General features: G+C 34.8%; 1 protein-coding gene across 2 annotated transcripts; it reads left to right on the forward strand.

The window, feature by feature from the left end:
- The first annotated feature begins 1,259 nt into the window (after nt 1–1,259).
- LOC120336674 (uncharacterized) lies at nt 1,260–16,881 on the forward strand. Of its 2 annotated transcripts, none has more exons than XM_039404405.2 (3): nt 1,260–1,675; nt 7,513–7,673; nt 15,001–16,881. In XM_039404405.2, exons 1-3 carry the CDS (start codon nt 1,372–1,374, stop codon nt 16,309–16,311), a joined length of 1,776 nt encoding a protein of 591 aa, XP_039260339.1. In that variant the 5' UTR covers nt 1,260–1,371; the 3' UTR covers nt 16,312–16,881. The 2 variants fall into 2 exon arrangements, with proteins under 2 accessions (XP_039260339.1, XP_039260340.1); XM_039404406.2 differs by having other exon boundaries at nt 7,516–7,673.
- The last annotated feature ends 6,642 nt before the right edge of the window (nt 16,882–23,523 follow it).

Raw genomic sequence — 23,523 nt, forward strand, 5'->3', positions numbered from 1 at the left:
TTTTTCGAAGAAATCAAGCTCCAAAAAGTTACATGTTGCTGTTGTATGTCGTTATAGCCCGAGTGAGCATATATGACAGTGACTGATTTTTGGTGAGTTATCCGACTACATAGTTCCATGCCGCACTCCAAGGAAGGCGTTCATAATATCGGTACACGACCATCCTAAATACACCCAACCAACTTCTACATATGAAAATATTATTTCTACTTTTCCTAATTAGAGAGAAGTAGGTTATAAATTGGCTCTACGTGGCTATATATCACAATCCCAAAACTTCTTAACTTTCTAAAATATTCTTGTGCTATATCTGTGTTCAAACTGGTATACTTGAAATTGCAGGGGGGAATTTTTCTGTTGTTCAACTCCAACTCTGCTTGCTTTATTCTTGTGCGTGGACTAATCGGCCGTATCTCGTTATATTTATATTATGCTTAACGCCAAGTAATCCTTGGCAATGTACGAGCATATATACAAATGCCGATAATAATACCTTGCAATTTATAATATTCCATGCTCTGAAGATTTAATATCGTATATAATAGGTTTTTATGTTGAAATTATCAATATTCGTGACATGAAATACAAAATGGCTACTCTATATAAGGTACAGTTATTACAACACGCCCAGCCGCCCACTCCCACATAAAACATCGGTCAGGGCAGTTTTTATGATTATCATGATTACGGTGTGTTTGTCTGGCAAAAGTTACGATAAGTTTTTTCTAACATTCATTTTGTGCAATCAAATTTAAATACATTTCCGAGTACTTTTAAAATTGTATACAATATTTTAAGAAAACCAAATGATCTCTCGGTATGGGCAATTTTTTTTCGCCGTGCAATGATTCTCCCAGTAACGGTACCATGACAACTCTCATGACGACTCTCCTTTACCTACAGTTACGCGCGAGGACAGCGCGATCGGTATTTAGCAAAGGAACGACGCTCAATAACCGGGATTCGGTGTTGCCCTAGAACGATAATTGGTGTTTAAAACCCAGGGCTGATCTGATTAGCAAACTCGATTACTTCAAGGACTGAAAGCATAATCAGCACACTTTACCATCAGGAAGTCTTACAATAGTAGTATAGAAAAGACCGTAGGTCGTTATCCTAATTAATTAGAGAGAAAATTTAGGGTTATTTGATTAAGTGGGAACTTAGCGACGCTGTGAGATAATGATAAAACAAGCATATTAACAGTTTATTTATGAAATAATTCGTAACTTTAAATTGATATTAAATAAAAGTGTTTTATATATATTTTTGATAATTCAGAGCTTTATTTAGTAATAAAATCAAATATAACGTCTGTTTACGTTGCCAAGACTTTTGGAGAAGTTACCCAGGTACATTCTGTATAACGTCATGTACAGTCCACAGTCGTTAGTTCCCCCACCCTCGATGGTTACATATCCTCCACCGTTATATCATAGACCACATCATCAATTTTCCTTATCGCCTTCAACGGGAGCAAGTACACCGTCATGTCCGCCGAATTATTACCCAGGCCCCCATCCAGCACACCACCATCATGCAGCCGCGGCAATGTATTCGACATACGATGGTATCTTGAACTATATGCCGTCTGACCCATGCAAACAAGCCTTGATGATGGCGTCTCAAGCTGCCGGTTTTACTGGAATGGGAGGCGAATATAACACGAGTTATGGTGAGACTATTATTAAATATTGCATGCATACGTATGATAACTTATATTTATATAACTTATGTAAAAACGTATGCATTTAATTAATTGATTGAAAATTGATAATTTTACTCATGAACAACTCCATGAAAATCGGAAGTATTATTTTGATTGTCTATTTTGTGGGTGCGGCTTAGCTTGCTGGGTCTGCATATGTAACCGTCGCATCAAAATCATAATACACTATGATTTGTCCATGTTGTAAATTAATCGAAGCGTATAATAAATACCACGTATGTACTTTGTACTTTTGATTGAAATTGCAAAGAAAAGAAAATGTGACTGCTTTGCAATAATTTATGATTTAAAATAGGATATAATACGATATGATAAATAGATTAATGTCCGCATTGATGACAAGTTTCAATATTGTGAATAGAAATCTCTATAACTAAAATTAGGAGGAGTTAAGACAATCCGACAATAGTAATTCATTTATCCAATGTGTAAATTTCAATGCACTTAGTTTGTTTGAACCATCCTGAATAGGAAACCATTTCCACAATGTTATTGTCACTGACAATAATATATAACAACCACCAGTGGCCAAAGTCCACGTAAAATATCCAAACCCAATCGCTATTATTATATCAGTCAGCAATAGTCGTTGCGGCTGCTTTCTAATCGATTACTATTTTTAATATGTTTGAAATTGATCAGAAGTAATTTCGTACCAAGTAAAGTTGACTGCATTGCACATTATTGGTAATACGCGAATGAAGAAATAAAATGACGAATACAGAAAGTTGTACAATTCTTCGTATGTTTAATAATCTGTAACTTAACATTCAAAGGGCAAAAACTTTCACAATGTACTTCATTAAATTGCGTATTTAAGCAACAAGGTATTAACACAGTGACTCCTTTCTTGATTATATTTTTGTATATAAATGTTTATTAGTACTTTGAGTATATTGTTAGTTACAGAGCATTTCGCTGCTTGACATTTAAAGTTTTCTCGGTCTGACAATTAACAATCTGCTCTTTGATTACCAATATTAAACCTTGGTGCTTAGTTAGAATTTTCTTCAAAGTTTGTTTTTATGTTTCCAGGAGAATCGCATTTCCGCTTAAATTATAACAATATTTACTTTTTAGAATAAACCTCAAAGGCACGGGGTATCTTTAAAATCCTCTGGATTCAAATAAATATCACAACTTTAATCGTAATTACCTTGGCAAATCCAACAGCTTTAACGGATTACAAGGATCTCACTTAAATCAGCGATATCGAAAATATCGAAAGTGACCTAAACATTTGTATGCGTAAATAAAATCGCAATAATGACTCAAATATTCTGGAATTTTGCTGTGATTGGATGATTTACATTAAATTACATTGCATATTAATAATTACATAGAAAATTTAGTATAATTACACTGCCTAACACCTTCGCTAAGTAGTGTTAGGCCCGCTATCACTAACTGTATTGCCAAATCTAGTCGTAATAGAAGTCAATCATTTGTTTTCATAAATATTCTCCCAACTTTGACACACTAAATTAAATATGCTGTTTTGGTGTGTTTAAGCTACTAATTCCATCGGATTTTTGGACACATTTCACCGAGAAAATCACCTAATCGTGTTCATAAATATATGACGACATATACGAGATATTTATAGAAAAGTAATTCCTATCAAAACAGCAGATGAAAAGCTGTTGTATACAAAGGATTATTGAAGCCGTGTAATTAGTTAATGTAATTTGAGTTCTTTCTAACATGGGGTTTATATTGTTTCTGTGCGTTTTGACGCATTTGAAAATTCATACAATATCTACTATGGTTTAAACTGGGCTGGAAGTCTCAACAGTCCATTCGCGAGGACAGCACAATTAGCCTGTAAACTATATCGATAGCGCCGAAAAAGCGTATCATTGAAAATAGACGAGAATACATTATTTTCCAATACGATAAGAATGGGAAAAATACAAAATGTTCCTAACTATTCCCAACATAAGTTGAGCATTGCAGTTTGAATAATACTTGAATGCTGCTTCTGAAAGTTTTTTAGCAGTGGGTTGAATGAATCGACACCAGTTCATTCGTCCGATCATAGTCTTAAAGTGTAACACCAGACTTTAGTATTCGACATGATAATTTTACTGTTTATGCAAAAATATGTTGTGTGTTTCAATTCATTCCGCAATGAAATGAACTATAAATATTTGGAAACACGGATTCGTTGGTCTATCTCTCTCTCTCGCCAAAGGAAGATGACGACTAACAAAGCGTCAGCAAATGTTGGTGTAATTAACCGCAGATTTACTGGGTCACAGAAATGGCATACGCTTCCTAACGGTGTTAAATTTCAGATTTAGTAAAGGTAAACAGCTCCTTGTACAAGCGATGTTATACATGCTTCAATCATTACTACCGCATGTCCATATATTTTTTAAAAACTTATTTACATAGTTCACGAATATTGTTAGCAATGCCATGTTAAACGTCGCTTAAAATAAAATATCTTGATGCTTAGAAACGAATGTTTTCAGCATAGCATTATTGACAAGTATGAATATTTGGTTACCCTGAACTGTTAAAATGTATTTAGAAACATAAAAGGAATTTAATTCAAATAGAAGTATAATCCAAGCAGTATTGGACTATTTAAGATTTGAGGTATAAAATGAAAGTAAATCCTTACTTCAATTTAATGGAACATATGACAGATTTACAAAGATAGATCTACTCAGTGGCTTCACGTGAATAATTATTGGTAGATTTCAATTCAATGGGTTTCATTTTAGAACTAGGCTCATTTCCAATAAGTGAGCGGCCCCACTTACAGTTCTGAATAATAACACGCGACTCGGAACATTTTATGCGCACAGGTAACATTTAGACGTTTCCATGTTGTCAATATAAAGACCGACAATGACGTAACGTCGAATAAATGATTTTTAGATACCCATTGTGAAACACGAGTTCTGAGGTTTTCACGGTCTCTGCAAACTTGAACTAGAAATGGAAAAATGATCCGGTGTCGTAGAATAGCAAAACAAACTAGAATGTAATAATTTTATGTTTCATAGAACCTTGAATATGCTGTAAAATATTTTGCGGGATTGTTTTCATTTTTTGCGATCCATAGTAGTTGAACGTGAGAGTTGACCCCTGAAATCTATGTATATATAAAGAACCTAATTTGCTACTTTCAATAAGCCGTGGAGAGAAGATTCAAGTATATTCTGAAAAGTGGGTTGTTTCAACTATAATTTTCATGTACTTTGTACAAAAAAGAATGAATTACACGATGATAATACAAACAATTTTCTATCTGAACTATATACCAGTGCATTCTAGTTGAATATGGTCGGGTTGGGAATTTTTTAAAATGAATAAAAAAGTTTTGAGTCGTATATCCAGATGGGAAACCACTTGTCGAAACAGACAATCGCGGTCACGTTTCATATTCAAAATGGCGTAAAATATACCCGAGTGCGATGCCTGATATACTTTCTTGACCGTAAATTGCATCAAGTTAATGGAGCCTGTGAGTTATCAACACAAACACACTGAAACATCATCCAGGGTTTTTATAGTTTTGTGAAAACACAACTCTCGAAACAAAGTGAAAATCAATCTTCAATCATATGAAGATGAAATATACTTCGTTAATTTTACTAACGATCATACAAATTATGGTTATTTATATTATTTTATATTTTTACCGACTTGAACCCTTACTATTACAAATCAGGAAGCGGCTGTCTCAAAAGTGTATTAGTGAACTACGCTATGTCGTTTAGAATATGTTGGACAAAATTGGGGCTATTATTTGTGGTTGTTTTTGCATGGAACTAACCGAGCACACGGCATACAATTGAGAGCGAGCGAAGAACGAGGATTTTCCTGCAGTTTTATGAATGGCCCCTCTCACAGTTCCAATTCATAAGAAAGTATTCAAAACCTGAAAGTTAATTTAATCCGAACAATCAAATACTATATATACTTGATTTAAAAAAAAAAACTTTTGAGTTTTTTACATTCTAATATTATCATTATTGCTTACAACTATATAATTGTCTCATTCTCCGATTCTATTAGTTTAGTCGCATAAGGTATTTGTTTGATCAAAATTACTAAAAAAAAGTTTTGAATCCAATTCTTTGTGTTTTTGTCATTTTATAAAGTACCAACGTTATTCAGACGCAACAGTCCGCTCATGTTTCAAATACCGTGTGGTTTACGGAGAGTCCATCGCGTAAGGCTAGGTGAGAAGTACTCGAACTTTCCTTCGAGGCAGGAATTTCTGATTCAATTCACGTCCTACGTATTTTTGCGTGTTATACTTATCATGATATTACGGTTTTCCCGAATTTGTACTATGATTAGGAACGAGAAGTTTTTCTAAAAAGATAATTTCGAAGTTCAAAGTGTTAATTTTGATATACAAAATTGTATATTGATTGTTGCCACTAAAATTTGATTCAATAAAGGCAAGTTAATACCATTTAAATCGGTACTCCCATAGTGTGTGATTTTCCTTATTTTAGTTCTATTACGAGTTCGGGGACTGTATGTGTTGGCCAAGTGAATATACCCCCTGTCCATAATGTTCAGTCCCATTACACAACTCGATGTAAATTAGGCGAACAAATGAGTTACCTCCATGTTGGCACACACACTTCTGGAGCGCTTTTTATTCTAATATTGTGCGTTCTACGCTTTGAGAAGCAATGTTTCTAAAATTTTAGTTGTAAATATTGGGTCTCATCCGAAGATTAATTGTTTTTCTTTGCGAAAACTTGGGTTGATTTTTTCTAGTTGAACAAGTCGGGCTGTTGACGGTCCGCTTATCAAAGGCTACAAATGCATATACGCACTATTTCATAGTAAACACGAATGTATAGAAAGTATAACTCAAGTGAAGTTTGAGAGTAACCATTTATTAGCTGAATTCCAACTGACGAAATAAAATCCTCTAAAGTGAAGCTTTTTGATAACCTGATTGGGAAACAAATTTTTGCTCAAAAATATCCATAGTTAATACTTATATCTGTGGGGCGGTATTCATGTGCAAAAACAACGATACCGATTCTCGCTATAACGTAACTTATTTTGTTACTTGAGCCTAAACATTTTTATGTCGCGCCGTTTGGTATTTTGATTTCCATTCGTTATGATTTGTATATTTCCGGGCGATGTCGATCGGCGTGACGACACATAAAAACACAAAAAATACTGAGCAGTGTTTTCAGTTTTTTCACCAAATTTCCTCTGTGATCACAAAGGAGACACAAACGTAACGCTTTGTGAATATCTTTTCAACAGCTTTGATATGTATGAAATTTAATGTCATCAATGATAATTAGTACCTACACCTATTGATACCTATTGACTTCAAGTTATTGACTAGTGGTGGTCAAAATATACAAACTATCTACAGCTGTGTACAATAGATGTTTTGAACTTGAATAGCTTTATTATATTTAACGTTTCGCGGGTTGACTGCATGACTGTGTCAGATGTCTAGAATGACACAACATATTCACGGTACAATAAATTATTTACCAAAGGTGTTTCATGAAATATTTCTCTGCTTATATCAAAAGCCTCGACACAATGAATTCTAACAATTATTTTCTGAGAGTGTGTTGGTCAAATATATTAGTTTTACGCCGCAATAGAGTAATACTCTTGAAAGGTTTATCGATATCCGATAAGCAGTAACAAATTGTTCATCCCCAGTAACTCATTGCATTGGAGAAAGTTTTAATTTAATTCTATTGAAAACAAACTTGATGCTTTAATGATATATTTAAAAAGAATTTTAACATTGTTCCACGTATATTCAGAAGATGACTCAAAACCATCGAAACAAAGAAGAGCCAGAGCAAACTACAGTCAGTGGCAGCTCGAAGAACTTGAAAGGGCATTCCATTCAACGCATTATCCAGATATCTTCATGAGAGAAGCACTGGCATTAAGACTTGATCTGATCGAAGCAAGGATACAAGTAAATATCATTTAAATTTTGAGGTCAATCAAAAGTATTCCAATATATTTTACCACACAGCAAAAATGAATTAACCTGAAAACGTAGTTAGGGATCTAAGATGATTTGACAACATTCCATGTGATACTGGAGATACAACGATTTCACTATAAAAACGCAGTATGACGCAAACAAGTCACAAAATTCTTGACGACATAGAGGCTTTTGAAAAGCCACACTTTTTAAAAACATGTTTAATGAATATGTTTATGTTTTGATAAACAATGTAATCTCACAATATTGGATGTAAAACATAAGCGGAGAAAGTCACTCTATGTATGACTATGCTTTATTCAGAAAAATAAATCATTTGTAATTTTCCAAAAAATTTGATGAAAAAGATATTGTTGTTTCGCCGCTAAGCTTGCCATATTATTGTTGACTCGACAGACTATTTTAATATCATTTTGCATATTTAAAAATAATTTACACCTTTAACAATAAAAACCCAATTGTTAGTTGTTTTTAACGAAGTATAACAATGAAAATTAGCCTGATAAATGTAGAAAACAGTAACGACCCAACACGGCGATAAGTTCGGCGTTTTCAGAACCGGTGTAATGTAACGACCAAGAGAGACGAATGACTTCAAGTGGCCAGATTATTGTGGATTTAGAATTATCACGCAAATCTTCGGGTTATTCAAAAACATACATGCCATTTCGATTATGGGACTTAAAAGTGGGCAGATATAGCTATCGAGATAAATATCCAAATATTTTTGAAAGAGGTTTTAAAATAAAATGGTCTGTATTGTTATATTTTACCTTGAAAAACTGTAGAAATCTACATCAATATATTACAAAATTTGATTCTTCATTAAAAAAAAACATGAAGTGTTTCTGATTAACGTCAAATTTGGGGAGAATTTAAACATATTTTATGCTTGGACTATTATTTTGTAACTGATTAACTTTTTAGTCCGTTCAAACCGAAAAATACAAGGCCGCACATACAACCCGAAAATATATTAACTCAAAGAATGTGCGGTGTATTTTTCAAAATCAATAATTAGAATTAGAAACATTTTTGAACTAATGTTTGATGGCTTCAAATCTTATCATATTACCGGTCTTAACTTATACGTTCGGGCTAATTTATTGGGCAAGCCCAGTGAAACTGAATAACTTCTGATCCAGGGATAGGACTTCACTTTAATGAGTCTTTGCTTCTCTGACTGTTTTTAATTATTTTGTGCGTTGATAGAAATGTGTTTTCTAGGGTGATTTTTTTCGCCATTTTTATCCAAATCCAAATTAGTAAACAAACTTGCTTTGAATAAACTACAAAATTGTGAAATGTACATAAATCCCTATCTAAATGAATTTACAAATAGTGTACTTCAATTTATGCTATAGATTCCACCAATCACAGTATATAAATAGAAGAGCGTATGAAATTTTGGTCACCAATTACCATTCACCAGAAATTAACGCCATACAAATAGAAATGCTTGTAACATTTAACTATCTTATCGATTAACAAATGAGTGAAGATGTACCGGCCGCAGAAGATTATTATATCCCCCAACGCTTACGAACATCTCCGATATTGGATGCTACATGCCGACTAATTTAATTACTGAGGCTGTCTGATCAAATTATCAAATTAGACACACGTTGCGTCCGTTAACTTTCGCCAGGTGGAAGAGTAATGTGTCAGGCTAACCAGAATCTCTTAATCCAAATTTAAGAATTTTAGCTTTAACAATAACAATTATTGTAATTTGGGTATTTAAACAACAAATTAGCGTCACGAAAATCAAACTATTGACTCTCGATTAGGAGAGAAAGGAAGGGGACAAGAGACGTTTTGGAATCGACAAAAAAAGTTATTCGGTTCCCGCAAAATCGAAGCTTTTTGTGACCGATCAGATTACTTCGGCAAAATTTATCTTATTTACATCACATGTTTTTCGCATAGTGTCATCCTAATAAATATGTACGATGTCGATGACAACAACAATGACCAAATATATTTTTTAGAATTGAAAAACACGATAGATTTTATAAAAACGAGTTTCATAAGAAGCGTAGCATAATATTACAACGTAACGTAATATTTACATATTATGATTTTAAACGCCAAAATTTTTCTCAAATCAGAAATTGTAATTAGCGGCTCTTTTTCAATGGTGTACTTGGTTAGTATCTTCATCTTATCGATTGATATTATATTATTTCAAACTTGAATTATGATTAAATATTCGAACGTTTCTTATTTGTATGCTGTTCCTTATTGTTGATTTAAAATTTTGAAAATCGCCATTTTAAAAAAAAATTCAAATTGGCGAAAGGCAATTTAGCCCAAACCTTCAAGGCTCCATTATGTTCGTTTACTTTCCATAATTGGGCAACTTTTTGCGGTATTTTTGAAAAGTGGTTCGTTGAGTACCGTCAACCACCCCCATGTTTCCATAACAGTATCGCCCGACGTAGGGCGTCTACAAGCTTTGGAGATAAGACGGGTCAAAAGGTGTCCAAATATGGTTGTTCTCGACTAATACATTAAGGCACGGTCATTTTGCATAACCTCCCATTACATGAGGATTATAGGACTCGAGGTAATTCTGGAAAACGAAATGCGATCACTCTGTACAATTCAAATATTGGTGCCGCCATTGTTTATCTGAACTGCAAATTGTCTGGCAAGAAATCAAATAAGAAAGTAAATATTTGGGCTTTACTAGAAAATTCAAACAAATTAACAGTTTTTTTCTAAAAGTGTACTTAAGGGGTTTGAAAAAACATTGAAAAACTATATGGTATGATATCCCAATTATAAATATATGCTTGTGCAACGCTTGGGTTATCTAAAGAGCCCCAAAATGCCCTTTGTGTTGTGCAGCGCTGTATTACGACCATAAACATGTTTTGGGAGAAACAGAGGAGATTCGCGTTCGAACGTGAGGTTGTTTGAACTGCCATCCGGAACTAATGGTTTGAAATGTTCTGGCGCCACTAGAGCGATGACGTCTACTAAATCAGATGTAGTATTTTGTTTCTGACATTTTTTAAAATCTTAACTTTTCGTTTAAATAAGATACATCACTTGGGATTTGGATCTGCACAAAATGGTTTGAGCAATGAGACTCTCAATTTTGTAAAATTTGACGGTTGAAACTATCTTAAGTTCTGATGACTTTAATGTTACGATTTTACTAGCTGTGTTACAATCAGAATCGTTTGTTGAACATTCATACAAAATTGTCAAAACTTGACACCATGGCTATTCTATTCAACGCCAATTTTCATTCCAATTTCTTTAGTTTTGCGTTTAATTAGTCAGAATATGAACCAGCGCCGAACAAAGGGCACAAACAAACAATATACGCGTCCAAAGTATCGTTTTTATGGAATCTTTTTGTCAAGTGGTATCTGTAAAAAGTATCAAGAGTTGAAGAATGTATCGTTCTAGCTCCGAACGTTGACAGAAGAACAAAAAATTAATTACGGTGTTGGTTTTCTGGGAACGAGAAAATATAAATCTGTTACCATGAGATGTTATTTTCCGCTCGAAACATCATTGTATTACATCGCTTTTGAAGGGATTTGTCCCCAGCGATCCTGCGGCAGAGATTTTTAAAATATGGCGTTCAGTGGCCCAACACCGCTTTGAAAAACATCCGCCGTAGCGGAAGCTAACGGTAGTCCGCTCGGGAGCAAATACGTTAATTGAGAGCGAATTATCCAAATTTATTTTTTCTGATACCTTATACACTTTTTTAATTAATCACTTATTTTTATTCAATAGACATTTTTTTATAGTATGTTCCCGACCGTGCAACCTTTTAACCATTTGACTTTTTTGAAATCCTAAAATAGTAAAATACGATAACAAGTTGTCAAATGAATGCTTTTACCCAGATGTTAACATTAACGTTACGAGTTCATTTGGTTTGAGCATGAAGAGTTATCAATAGTTAATTGGTAGACAACATGCTGGTGATACATACAGAAAAGGCGACGCTGACAAAGAATCTTTTGAAAAGCAACCTAACGAAAATATCCGCTGATTTGTAAAGATTTCAACTTCATAATAACGCGAAATGTTCGACGTAAAAGTTAACAAAGACAACAGGACGTAGCGACACGCAATTGGAAAAATTGAATGAATATGAAAAGCATGGATAGGTGCGACCTAACAAATGTAAATTAAACGCAAACCGATATTTTATGGATTATTTTCATGACATTTTCGCGGTCGTTCGAACCTCAGTTACTTCAGTTGAGCGTACCGGATATGTATATTTATTTTCATAAGATCATGAAAAGAATTTTGTCTCAATGGAAGCTAATAAGTAAATTTGGAGTTTGTGCCAAATTCAATTTATACAAATAATAACAAATCCTGGTGTATGAAGCTCATTGAATTTCATCATATTTTCAACGTTGAGATGTACAAAAATCAGGTGTCTGTAAGTGTCTCGTGTTCTGGCTCTTATTTTATATTGTCTGTCTGTCGATCCCATTTTATATTTGTTCATTCATTTAACAATAAATCAAAATTATATCCGGTAGTAGGGTATTAGAATATTTATGCAGGTGTTTTGATTTTTCCACAAAGCTAAACTTATCGACTTTTTACATGCGAATTACTTTCTCCTAGGAAACTGATTAATAAAGAAATAGGTGTATTTTCACTATTTAAAGACCATAATATTTGTAATACTGCATTCAATCTTTGATACATAGATGAATGTTATTTTATTAAAAAAAACTATCAAAATAATGAAGAATGTTTGTGAAAAAACAAAACAAAAATTTATTTTTATAAATTTGGTGAAAAAAAAATAATCAATGAAAAACTATAAATTAGCGCACGTCATTTTTTAGAATGATTTATTTTGCAGCGTAACACTTCAAGGGTGCGCACTGTTGCCAAACAACCGGTGTTCCATCATCCAGCAGTCTTTAAAACTGTCAGTTTGTTCAACGGATTAGAGCTTTTGGATGAAATCATACATAGGTATTGGCGAAACGAATATTGTACAACGAACAAACAGTAAATGAAAGAAAAATTCAAATTATAGTAGAAAAATAATTAGACAAATTATTTTGACAAATATACTATGGATGCTACGACGGCAAACATTTTCTCTGAATCCTAAAAATATCCTTTATTCTTTTGAAAAATAAATTAAACAGTGAACTTAATACACACTCGGCTCTGTATAAGTGTTGAGCGCATTATTGGAAAATTGAAAAAACTATTTAAAATATAGGTATTATTTTTCACCATTCATCCGTTTTCTGTATCCCGTATGATATTTTAAAATATTGGTGAATTGGTAAAAATCGAATTTTTACCGTTGTGGGATCATGTAAATTAGGCTGATGAATGCTGTGCAACATTACACCCCTTCAAAGAGAGTAAATGTATGTAAACACCAACAAACAATGTTTCTGAAAGTAAAAGGTTCACGCCTGGATAAATCCTCGTTCGACGCAAATTATATTCGAATGATGGTAGATAGTAAAGCCGTTACAAACCTGTGAAACTTGAATTTAAATTATGATCATTTTTGTTGGCTCGTTTACCCATTTAAGCACATTTTATCCGCTACAATTTTGAATAGTGGTTTGGATAAATTCATCACAAAGGTATTCCCAAAATGAAAGTGCTTATAAATATGAATAAAAACCAGCAAAGGTACGTTCATAAAATCGATCGTAATAGCTGCGGTAATAGTAAAATAACTTTCTTAATTTTATATTATTGCTTTACTTATCCTGAATTAGAAAATTTATCGATTTACACCTATAAGTATATGCACAATCATTTTGATCGCCCTAAGGCCTAAACTACAGTGGTTCTCAACATTTTTCGTTTCGTGGCCCATTTTCGTTGCGTAAAAATTTTATGGCCCACTAAGTGTTTCATATAAGAGAAAAACTGAAAAGAAAAAAAAATTCCTGCAAAAACAGACAATTTCACTTTAATGATTAGAATGAAAATTGCCACCCTGTAGCAAAAAACAGTATCACCAATCAATGCCACTAAAGCATCTAATTTAACTAGGTTTATTAACAACTCCAGTAATTTTTATTAGATTTGTGGTCTATCTAAAAATGTTTCTGTGTCCCAGCAATGGGCCACGACCCGCTGGTTGAGAAACGGTGTCCTAAACACTTTACAGTTAGCTTTGATCTCATAAACTGAATGTTTCAAATATTTTTTATGGTCATAAATTTTAAATAGTATTTAGTTTGTCCATCGTGTAAAAAGCAAATGTACATATATACCGCTACCGAAATGCGTTAAAGTCATTGCAAGCACATAGATAAAGTGGCATTCTACCATAAGCGATTGAGAAACTGATCAATTGATGTAATTCAGTATGACCGACCGCCCAAGTATCAAACGCGAGTTCTGACCAATCTATTTACCACGATAAACGGCCCGGAAAGCAAAAGTATTCCAGAGAAGATGAAGAGCAATGCTTTATCAACGTAAATTAATTGCAGTTCGTTACATGAGACTGGAAGGATCCGGAACAAATATGTCTAAAGTAGTAATCCATCAGGAGTTATAGCTTAAAACAAATAGCGATGATGTGCAACATGCCGTACATTTTAACTAGGAAAATATTCGTCTAGTGATATCACATATGAAACATTTAGGAAACCGACGAACGATTCATTCAATCAGTAGCGTTTTTCGGGCATTCACAAGGCTTCGATTCAATTACTATAGTTACATATAAATAATAAAGCAATATTTTTTCATGATACGGTATCAACCCTTTTCGGTTGCTCAATAAGATCATTGACATTTTTCTATTAAATACTTGTTCTGACATGAGTCGCGCTCAGTTTTTTTTTTTAATTTTTAAATGATAATTTTGTGCATTGCAAAAACTGCAAATATTGAAACTACTATGATAGTTGCTTTCGGTATGGAGGGCTTTAACCCGAAGGGGCGAAACTTGGAATATGTTTTTTAAGAAAATGAGGAGAATTATAATCTTGATCTTTACCTCTAGTAACTTTTTATCGAAATACTCTGCGTCAAACCATTATATATATATATCACCTTGAAGAACACCCATGTCTAAGTGATATTTTTCATCCGTGTTGTTGTCTACTTGTTTTAGCCATTTTAGTACTGTAGATTATTTGATTCAATTTGTTTATTTTTCGTAGTCGATTGAAAATATATAAAATATAATCGTTAATCGCAGCATTTTTTTTTATTTCCATGAAAAATAAATATTTGTGCTTTTGAATTATGTGCATGTAATCAAAACACTATGATCATTCATTGATATGTCATTATTCTATTTTAGGTATGGTTCCAAAATCGCCGGGCAAAACTTCGAAGACAGATGAAGATGCAGGGTAAATCAAACAGCACGGAAGGGCAGAAAAACGAAAAATCAGACGCAGAAGACGGTAAAGATCTGGATACAAAAACAACTGCCGAAGGAGAGAAACAGAAAGACGATGCCAGGCCAAGTTCAGTGAAACAAAATGAAGATTCGGGTACGGTAAAGACTGAACTGATGAATAAAGATGGAATAACTACAGATTCAGAAATTAGTGGTAAACCATCGCAACAAAAAAGTGAACTTCAGAAAACTATTGAATTAACGAATAATGAAAGCACAACCCCCGTAGATTTTTCTATGGACAAAACAAAACCGCATATTGAAAATATGTATACCGACGGAACAAGCGCCCTTGAGGCGTTATCTTCATCAGTTTCAAGTTACACAGCTTCGCCAACAACTTCTAGGAAATCTGCTCATGATTTCTATGGAGTGACACGAAGTCCAGGAGAAAAAAAAGCACACCGATCTGGGTATTACGACATTTATCGTCGAGGCCATAGTACATCCGAATATACAGGGACCTGGGGATCTCAGCCATCTGTTTCTCCAAACTCCCATTCGCCACCAAGTCAATTCATGGCATCTGCTCATACATCGCCGCATTCTGTAATAACAGCATCCCAGCAAAATACTTACGTTGACCCGACAGTGCACCACACTGAGTCAGGTGAGAACATGCTAAATTTGACTTCGGCACCTGGCAACCCTCAACGGACGACACTCGAAATGGCCCCTCTTGGATCAACTGATGCAGCACGAAGACAAGATCAATTTAATGATGCGTACTCGTTTAGAAGCATGGAATGCCACGGTTCTCAAGATCCTATTTATAGAAATGGCTCGATAGCTGAAAATCACCCTTACGATGCTTGTAATACCAACGACATAGCCTGCTGTACAGACGACCGTAGGCCACCTCTCGACCAACCTTTTAGTGAGAGAAGAACGTCTTCGATAGCTACTCTGCGAGCAAAGGCAAAAGAACACCAGCAAGTAATGATGCGTCTGCCACAGGGTTATAGTCAATATTGTCCGAATTCGATGAGAAACGCGGAGAATGCTGCTTCGGCAGTTGCTGTTGCTGCCGCAACATACATGAATGCACCGGTCGGACCATACAACCACCATTTGTATTCGACTTCACCCCCTTCCCGTATCCCGTCAACTCATGATGAAATGCTTCATCATCTTTCCTCTTCGATTCATCATTACAGTGGAAATGAACTGGCTCCCGCTGGTTTCGGAAGCCATCCTTTATCGACTTAATTACCATATCTGTTATATATTGCTGTAACTTTACCCTTCAAATATTTTATCATGAATACATATTACTTGAGAAACAGCAAACAGATATTTCCTGCACAATTATGCTTTTACGATAAAGCTGAAACGCGTGTGGATTTAGAACAGATGTCAATGGGAAATAAAATATGAATTTATATAATGAATGCGCATACTGCCCTGTGTACTTTAACAGCCGTCCGAATTTTACTTAGTCGTTGATGTTTTGACTCAGAAAAACTGGTTATATATACTACTTAATGATATCTAGAAAACTATACCATTTTAATACACACTAAAATTGTTACCATTTTTGGACATTTTTGAGTTACTTCGGCTTAATCACAACGATATTGTCTTTTTTAATTATCATAACATCTTCATGAACATTTAACAACTGCTGCACACAAAGCAAGCTAATTACTGTAAGCCATCTAATTATACTAATTTACAACGTTCCTCAACAACTTTATTGAACTATTTTCTCAAAGAATTAGCTTTATCTTTCGTCTTTGCCGATTAATGTTTTGTTCGTATTTATATTAAATATTGCTGAATGTATATCTTTGTAATGAGTATTGATTGTAATGGTTATAGTTTGGGGTGAAAAAAGAGGCAATGTCTTGTTAGGAATTTCAAGCAAGATACGGTCCTTCGTAAGATAAAAATGAACTCGACGCAATTACCATTTTATCGTGCATTTTCACAGATAACTTGGAACTCTTTGAAAGCACCATTATGCATATATAATAAATTAATATTGACGGAGCAATTGTTAGAGGGGAAAGTCAGTAGATTCACATTTCTAATTGCTCCTGCTGGCTGATTGCTGCAAAATCCTCATGCTGTGCAGTCAAATTTATTTCTGAATAATATATATATATATATCAGGGTAGTCCGAACCCCGGCACGCGGGCCGCAGAACAGTTTCAGAGTACACTAATGACTAAACCATCAGCAAATTTTGTATTTATTGGCAGAATATTTTTCGAGTTTTTTTTATCTATTCTAACTGAAGCCCGAGATTTATTCCCTTATCATGATCCCGATGTCGTGAAGGTATTTGTTAAAATTGCGGAATTTCAAGGTTGTGTCTATAAACGTCACGGCGGTGTCGATAGGCCGTTGCCGGTATGTGGGCAAGGAGAATGAATTGTCTTGTGCAGACAGGGCCCGACCGATAAGAAGAGAGCGCTTTTCATCTCAACTTCCCACCTTAAACTCGCGTCGAGCAACTCCTTATCTGAATAAGAGTTTTGTGCCTATATTTCACTAAAAACACACCTCTATTTTCAAGCGTGGGTCATGTGACAGCAGTGACGAAACGCAAATCTGAAGCGAAGCAAGAACCAAAGGCAAAAACATCAAATTGTTTGGTTATTTTGTTTGTGTTTCATATATATATCTTCTTTAAATAAAAAAAAGCCACCCATGCAACATAGCGATAGGCAGATTAGAACGGTAAACTCTCATTCTTTAATATATATTTAAAGTAACTAAACTCGCAGTATTTTGATCACTTTAGTCGTTGCTCTTGGGTTTTCCCGACTGCGGCCCGCAAGGTCTTCTCAAATTTTTTTGCGGCCCTCTAACCTCGCAACCTTGGACTACCGTGATATATATAGTTATAAAAGGCCCTAAGACTACTCTATGCTGACATTTAACGGAAGTGAAGGTTCTGAATTGACGGTTACCACAGCCAAACGCTGTCAGTGTGTATCTACTAACTATTAATCGTCTTGCACTGGCTTCCGAAATCTTCCATCGAAACTTTGGACGAGTAAAATGTTTTTACAAATTACTAGAAAAGAGATATAGAATAACCGTTAGAAATATAAAAAAGGCTAATCAAAACAATATAGTTGTAGTAAAGCAACCCTTCGTTTATATTGTCACCCTCTGCCGAAATAAAGAATGAATCTTCAAAAAACAGACTTGCATTTGTATCAAGATAAATCTGCGCTATAAATTCGATATAGAATGCTATATATTTAGCTATATATCTATATCTCTTTATATCTAGCTACGTTATATCTGCGCTCCGTGGGCTATCAAAAACATTCACGTTTCATAGAATTATCAGATGTACAAGTACAGAGAAAACTGGGGGCTTCGAACTTTTTAATTCTTTAAAATAAGGAGCCATCTTTGTCTTTGAAAAAATCTCATTAGAAAATTGCATTGAATAAGCGTGTATTTCTAATGGTACACTTTCAGATAAAGGTGCAAATGAGTATAACAATTTTGAAAATGATGATGATGGTCTTGGAAAAAGAAATAGTTCCCAGGCCAGAACATTATCTAAGTAGATGAGATTATGAGATTGAGCCTCAGGAAACCATACCTGCGTACAACTATTTTGACTGTTCGAATTTATAACAAGAGACAAAAATTATCCGAAAACGAACCTAGAGGTAAAATGATAACATCACAATGGTATTGCATATCAACTCATGAACCATCCTATACCAATTGTTGAGCAAAACAATAAATATATATAACAAAAAAATGGAATTGGCTGAACACATATGTTGCAAAAAACTACTACTGGTCGTGTTTTCATGGAACCTTTCAGAGTAGAGGCGAGGTCGACTGATTAATGTTAACGAAAGTCTGAAGAAAAAAGGGAACACATACTAGAGGACAGTCCGGTCACTGCCAAAATTGTAAAACCGTGTCGAAACTAACAAATTGCCAACTACTTATCTGCTACAAAAAATGCTTTCTACCGTTTTCCCTCGAAAATAAGACCTACCCTGAAAATAAGACCTAGCCTAGATTTTTAAAATGATTTTAATATAAGCCCTCCCTTAAAATAAGACCTAGTCAACAACGCGATTTTTTTGACCTAGTCTATAGCAAGAAATCTCTCATACACGTTTTAAAGGTTTGATATAATCTATGTTTTGCAGTTATTCTGAATAACAACGTGTTATTTATGAGGTAATTGATATCGGTTTTCATATTTGGTATTGGTATATTTGAAAATCTCGTAATTCTCTACTTTGAAATTTGTTTTTGACAAATGAAAATACTGGACATCTCCCGAAAATAAGCCCTAGTGTTATTTTTCGAAAGGAAATTGAAAAAAGGCCAATTTTATTTTGGAGAAACACGGTAAATCTTTGCAGCGTAGCGTGATCAAAATAAAGTTTCTTTCTCCGATGAAATACATAACAGCAAGTAATACAAAATAATCTTGATTCAAAAGCAAAATTTTTTATATTTCTGCTCTCTAATAGATATATAAAATCAAAGTTTTAAATAATTTTAAAGAAATAGATAAACGAAAGTTTGGATTAAAGTTTGAATAAAACTTGTTAAGGACACCCCGATATCAGGCTTGTTTAAAACTTCATCTGTTTGTCACACACTTGTCCTGCTTGCATCGCAGTTGTCCTGCTTATCTCACACTTGTCGTGCTTGCATCAAAATTGTTCTGTTTGGCCCATACTTGTTCTGATTTTCTCACGCTTATCCTGATATTCCAACACTTGTCCCACTTGTTTTTCAAACTTGTACCGCTTGTTCCATACTTTTACTTGTTCCCCACTTATCCCGCTTGTTTTACACTTGTCCTGATGGAATCAAACTAGTTTTGCTAAATTGCACTTGCTCTGTTTGTCACAAACTTGTATTGCTTGTCCCACACTTGTCCTGCCTTTTTCATACTTGTTGTGTTTTTGTTGCAGACTTTTCCTTATTGTATTATCGGGGTGTCCTTAACAGGTGTTTATTTAAATTTTTATCGGAAAGGTACGTATACCGTGCCATAGTCTAACCCAGTGGTTCTCAAACTTTTTAGAGTTGCGACCCACTGTTTATTACCACAGCGGAAAACACGGAAGAAGTGCTGTACAGTGTACAAAACTGCTATGCGTAAAAAAGCCACATTTTTTAGCAGCAAATTTTTGTTCATTGAGAAGATCGTAAATAGGGAAACTTTGCCAGATTAGACTTTAAATTCAATTTAATTTATTTTGTTTTTTTGAAGATTTACGTATTCGAGTCGCCACCGATCCTAATAACCAGTATAATTAATCAAAGCTTTCTATATCTTTTCACGACCCACTAAGATTCCTTTTGCGACCCACCAGTGGGTCGCGACCCATAGTTTGGGAACCGCTGGTCTAACCTAACCGACTTCAGCCTGCCTTTTAAAAATGTTGTAATTGTTGACCAGACAATCTTAATTATAGGAGTTCTCGTGATAGACCATAGGTGGGAGGCTACACCGGGCTTTAACTCGTTTATTTTCGTACGAACTCAGATATGAAGGTTGTTTGACGGTGGGCCGGGCAGACTAAATTTACTCATAATGTATTACCAACCGCTTCCATTTGAATATTTTATTTTAGCGTTTATATTCCTGCGCTACTATTTTTGGTAAAAAATTAAACAAAAACGACACGTGCGCACCAACATTTTCATAGCAAAAAAAGTTATTGAATTTGTGAGCTTTATGATAATATTTGCCTATACGCGGGGAGCAGTAGAAACACAATCAGTAAAGTTATAAACACAGGCAGATGTTTGCCCGACCATTCTACGTGTTACATTGTTGGACATGGAGTGGGCCTATGGATCGTATTGGTATTATGTTGTTGTTGTCTTATTATCTTGTTCTTTATCATAGAAATTTATCGTTATGAAAATTCGCTTTCCTTTTTGATTACTGGACCAATTGCTTTGAAATTTGCAGTGGCTAAAGATTGTATCTCCTCTGGAAGGCTACTTGGTGATGTGCAAGATTGATTTTATTCAACCCTCATGCCTCTACTAACGAATCTGACGGTTGTCTAAAAATTACTTGCACGCCGATGGACAAAATCGACGGCAAAAAGAAATCTGCATTTAATTGTAAAGCAGAAGTGGACACTGGACAGCGTAAAAGAAATTGTACAATGTTCTTTATGACCACCCATATTCGCAAATCATTGATTCATCTACAAAAATTAAGCATCAGATTACATCATTTAAATTTTAAAAGAAGTAAAAGATGACTTAAGCGTTGTCACAAGAAATCAAATTGATTGCGCAGGTATGTAAAATTCATTAAAGTCGTGTTAAAGTCCCAGAGTAAGAGTGCTTAAAGAAACGCGTTCATCAATCTTCAATAGATTTTGATTGAAGTTAGAAACTGGAAAGGGCATAAAATATCTAAAGGAGCTGATAACTTTTGCAATGACTGACTTCGTAGTTTCATTTAAATGTTTTATTCAAATAAAGCACAAATATGTGGGCAAAGTCTTGAATCTGTTTATAGATTTCGGGGGTGGTAAATATTTTGTTATTAGCCATAAAACTATTTGTAGCCCATAAAAAATGCGGTATTTAATGTGTTATTGACTGACCATCTACACTGGTACATGTGACACTTTTTGGGTATTCAAATTCAATTATATTCAAGTTAGGAATTTAGAGCCTGATGGCATGATTTTGTTCTTGGATAAATGTGGTAGTGTGGGCGATTGCACAATAGATATAAGTGGAAACAATTGTTTTTGACTGATCTCGTAAAAACGCAATAACCTCCACGAGAGAGATTTCACCAAAGTCTTCAGTTGGTTCCGCAAAACGAGAGCGAAGCGCACTCTAGTTCTGTTTATATGTATAGCTCGGGCACTACAGAGCCAGGCCACGCAAGGATATTGAGATCGACACGCAACATTTAAAGTCGGGCGATAAAATATAGCTAAATACATAATTGGGAAGCGATTCCGACAAGCCACATTGGGTGTTATTCTGTAGTCGTGAATGTTCGCTTTTGACTAATTCATTGCTCATATTATTCATCCACGACTTTCGCAAATTAAAAAAAAAAAAAAAAAAAGAAGCCAAATGTAGCACGGTGTGGTGGGCTGGGATCTATTAGCGTTTCATACTTAACAAGAGAGCTATGCTCAAATATATGGACACGTAGAGTCACATAATTTTGATGACGTTATAGCGAAAAAAAAAGTAATAGCCTGCTGGAGAAAATATTTATCTTTAACCACTGAAAATTTCAAAGCAATTGGTCCAGTATTCGAAGAGAAAAGCGACTTTTTAAAAACGTATCAAAGAACAAGAACAACAACAACATAATATTGAAACGATCGTTATGTCCACTACGTGTCCAATAATTAGAAACGAATCAATACCAGGCGAATATGCAAGAAAAAATGATTGATTTCTGTCAAATACCATAAGAATTTCATTACGCACCACGGAAAGTTGGAAGTCTATCGTCAAAACGAGAGAGCCTTCAATTGACCCCGCAGAAATTAGAGAGAAGCAGACTACCTCTGTACATATATCTGTGATATCAGCGGATCTCTTGCTTAGCGAAGGTGGCAAGATTTTCATGGGGAACCGTAGAATGCGGAAGTGACTCGGATCAGTTGATAATTTAATTCACGTTGAAACTGAATGATGAAGAATGAATCATCGCCACAGGACCTGGGAAAGCTATGATAGTCTCTGTAGTCCTGTGTAGTTGAGTTGTCCGCCTCCCGATAAGTTACCGCATATGATTTTTGGGTAAATTGATGATAAAATAGTTAGTTTCGCCCTCCGTGTCCACATATTTGAGCATAGCTCTCTTGTTATTGTTGTACTGTTAGAATTGTTCTTCCTATCGTTATGAAAAAATCGCCCTTTTCCCTCAAATACTGTACCAATTGCTTTGAATTGTTCAATGGTTAAAGATTGTATTTTTTGCTAGAATGGTATCACTTTTATTTATTTCAAATATTTATGTGAGCTCTATGGGATTCGTTTTTTTGTGTGCTATGACGTCATCAAAATTTGTGGCGATTCCGGGACCGTGCACAGCGACCGCCGGCGGATCTCGTGCTTAGCGAAAGTAGGAGGATTTTTACAGGGAACGGTAGACTGCGGTACATGATCTGGCCATACAAAAGCGACTCGGATCAGTTGGTATTTCGATTCGCGTTGAAAAATGAATCATGAAGAATGGATCATCGTCACAGGACCTTGGAAAGCTATGATAGTCCCTGTACCGTTACCCTGGGCAGTAAAGCTGTCAGTCTCCCGATACAACTGCTGGTAAGTCACCGCATAAAATTTTCGGGAAATTGATGATAAAATATTTAGTCCGATACGGCTACCGCGAATGATTTTCGGGGAATTGTTGATAAAATATTTAGTTTTGATCCCCGTGTCAACCTTTTGGTTTGGCTCTCTTGTTATTGA

Source organism: Styela clava, chromosome 2, assembly GCF_964204865.1.
Source record: "Styela clava chromosome 2, kaStyClav1.hap1.2, whole genome shotgun sequence".
In the NCBI taxonomy this organism is placed as follows: domain Eukaryota; kingdom Metazoa; phylum Chordata; class Ascidiacea; order Stolidobranchia; family Styelidae; genus Styela; species Styela clava.

Coding starts and splice junctions, on each gene's coding strand:
- LOC120336674 (XM_039404405.2), top strand. CDS start 1,372: ATGTACAGTCCACAGTCGTTAGTTCCCCCACCCTCGATGGTTACATAT. Junction 1,676..7,512: donor CGAATATAACACGAGTTATG/GTGAGACTATTA, acceptor ACGTATATTCAG/AAGATGACTCAAAACCATCG. Junction 7,674..15,000: donor TGATCGAAGCAAGGATACAA/GTAAATATCATT, acceptor ATTCTATTTTAG/GTATGGTTCCAAAATCGCCG.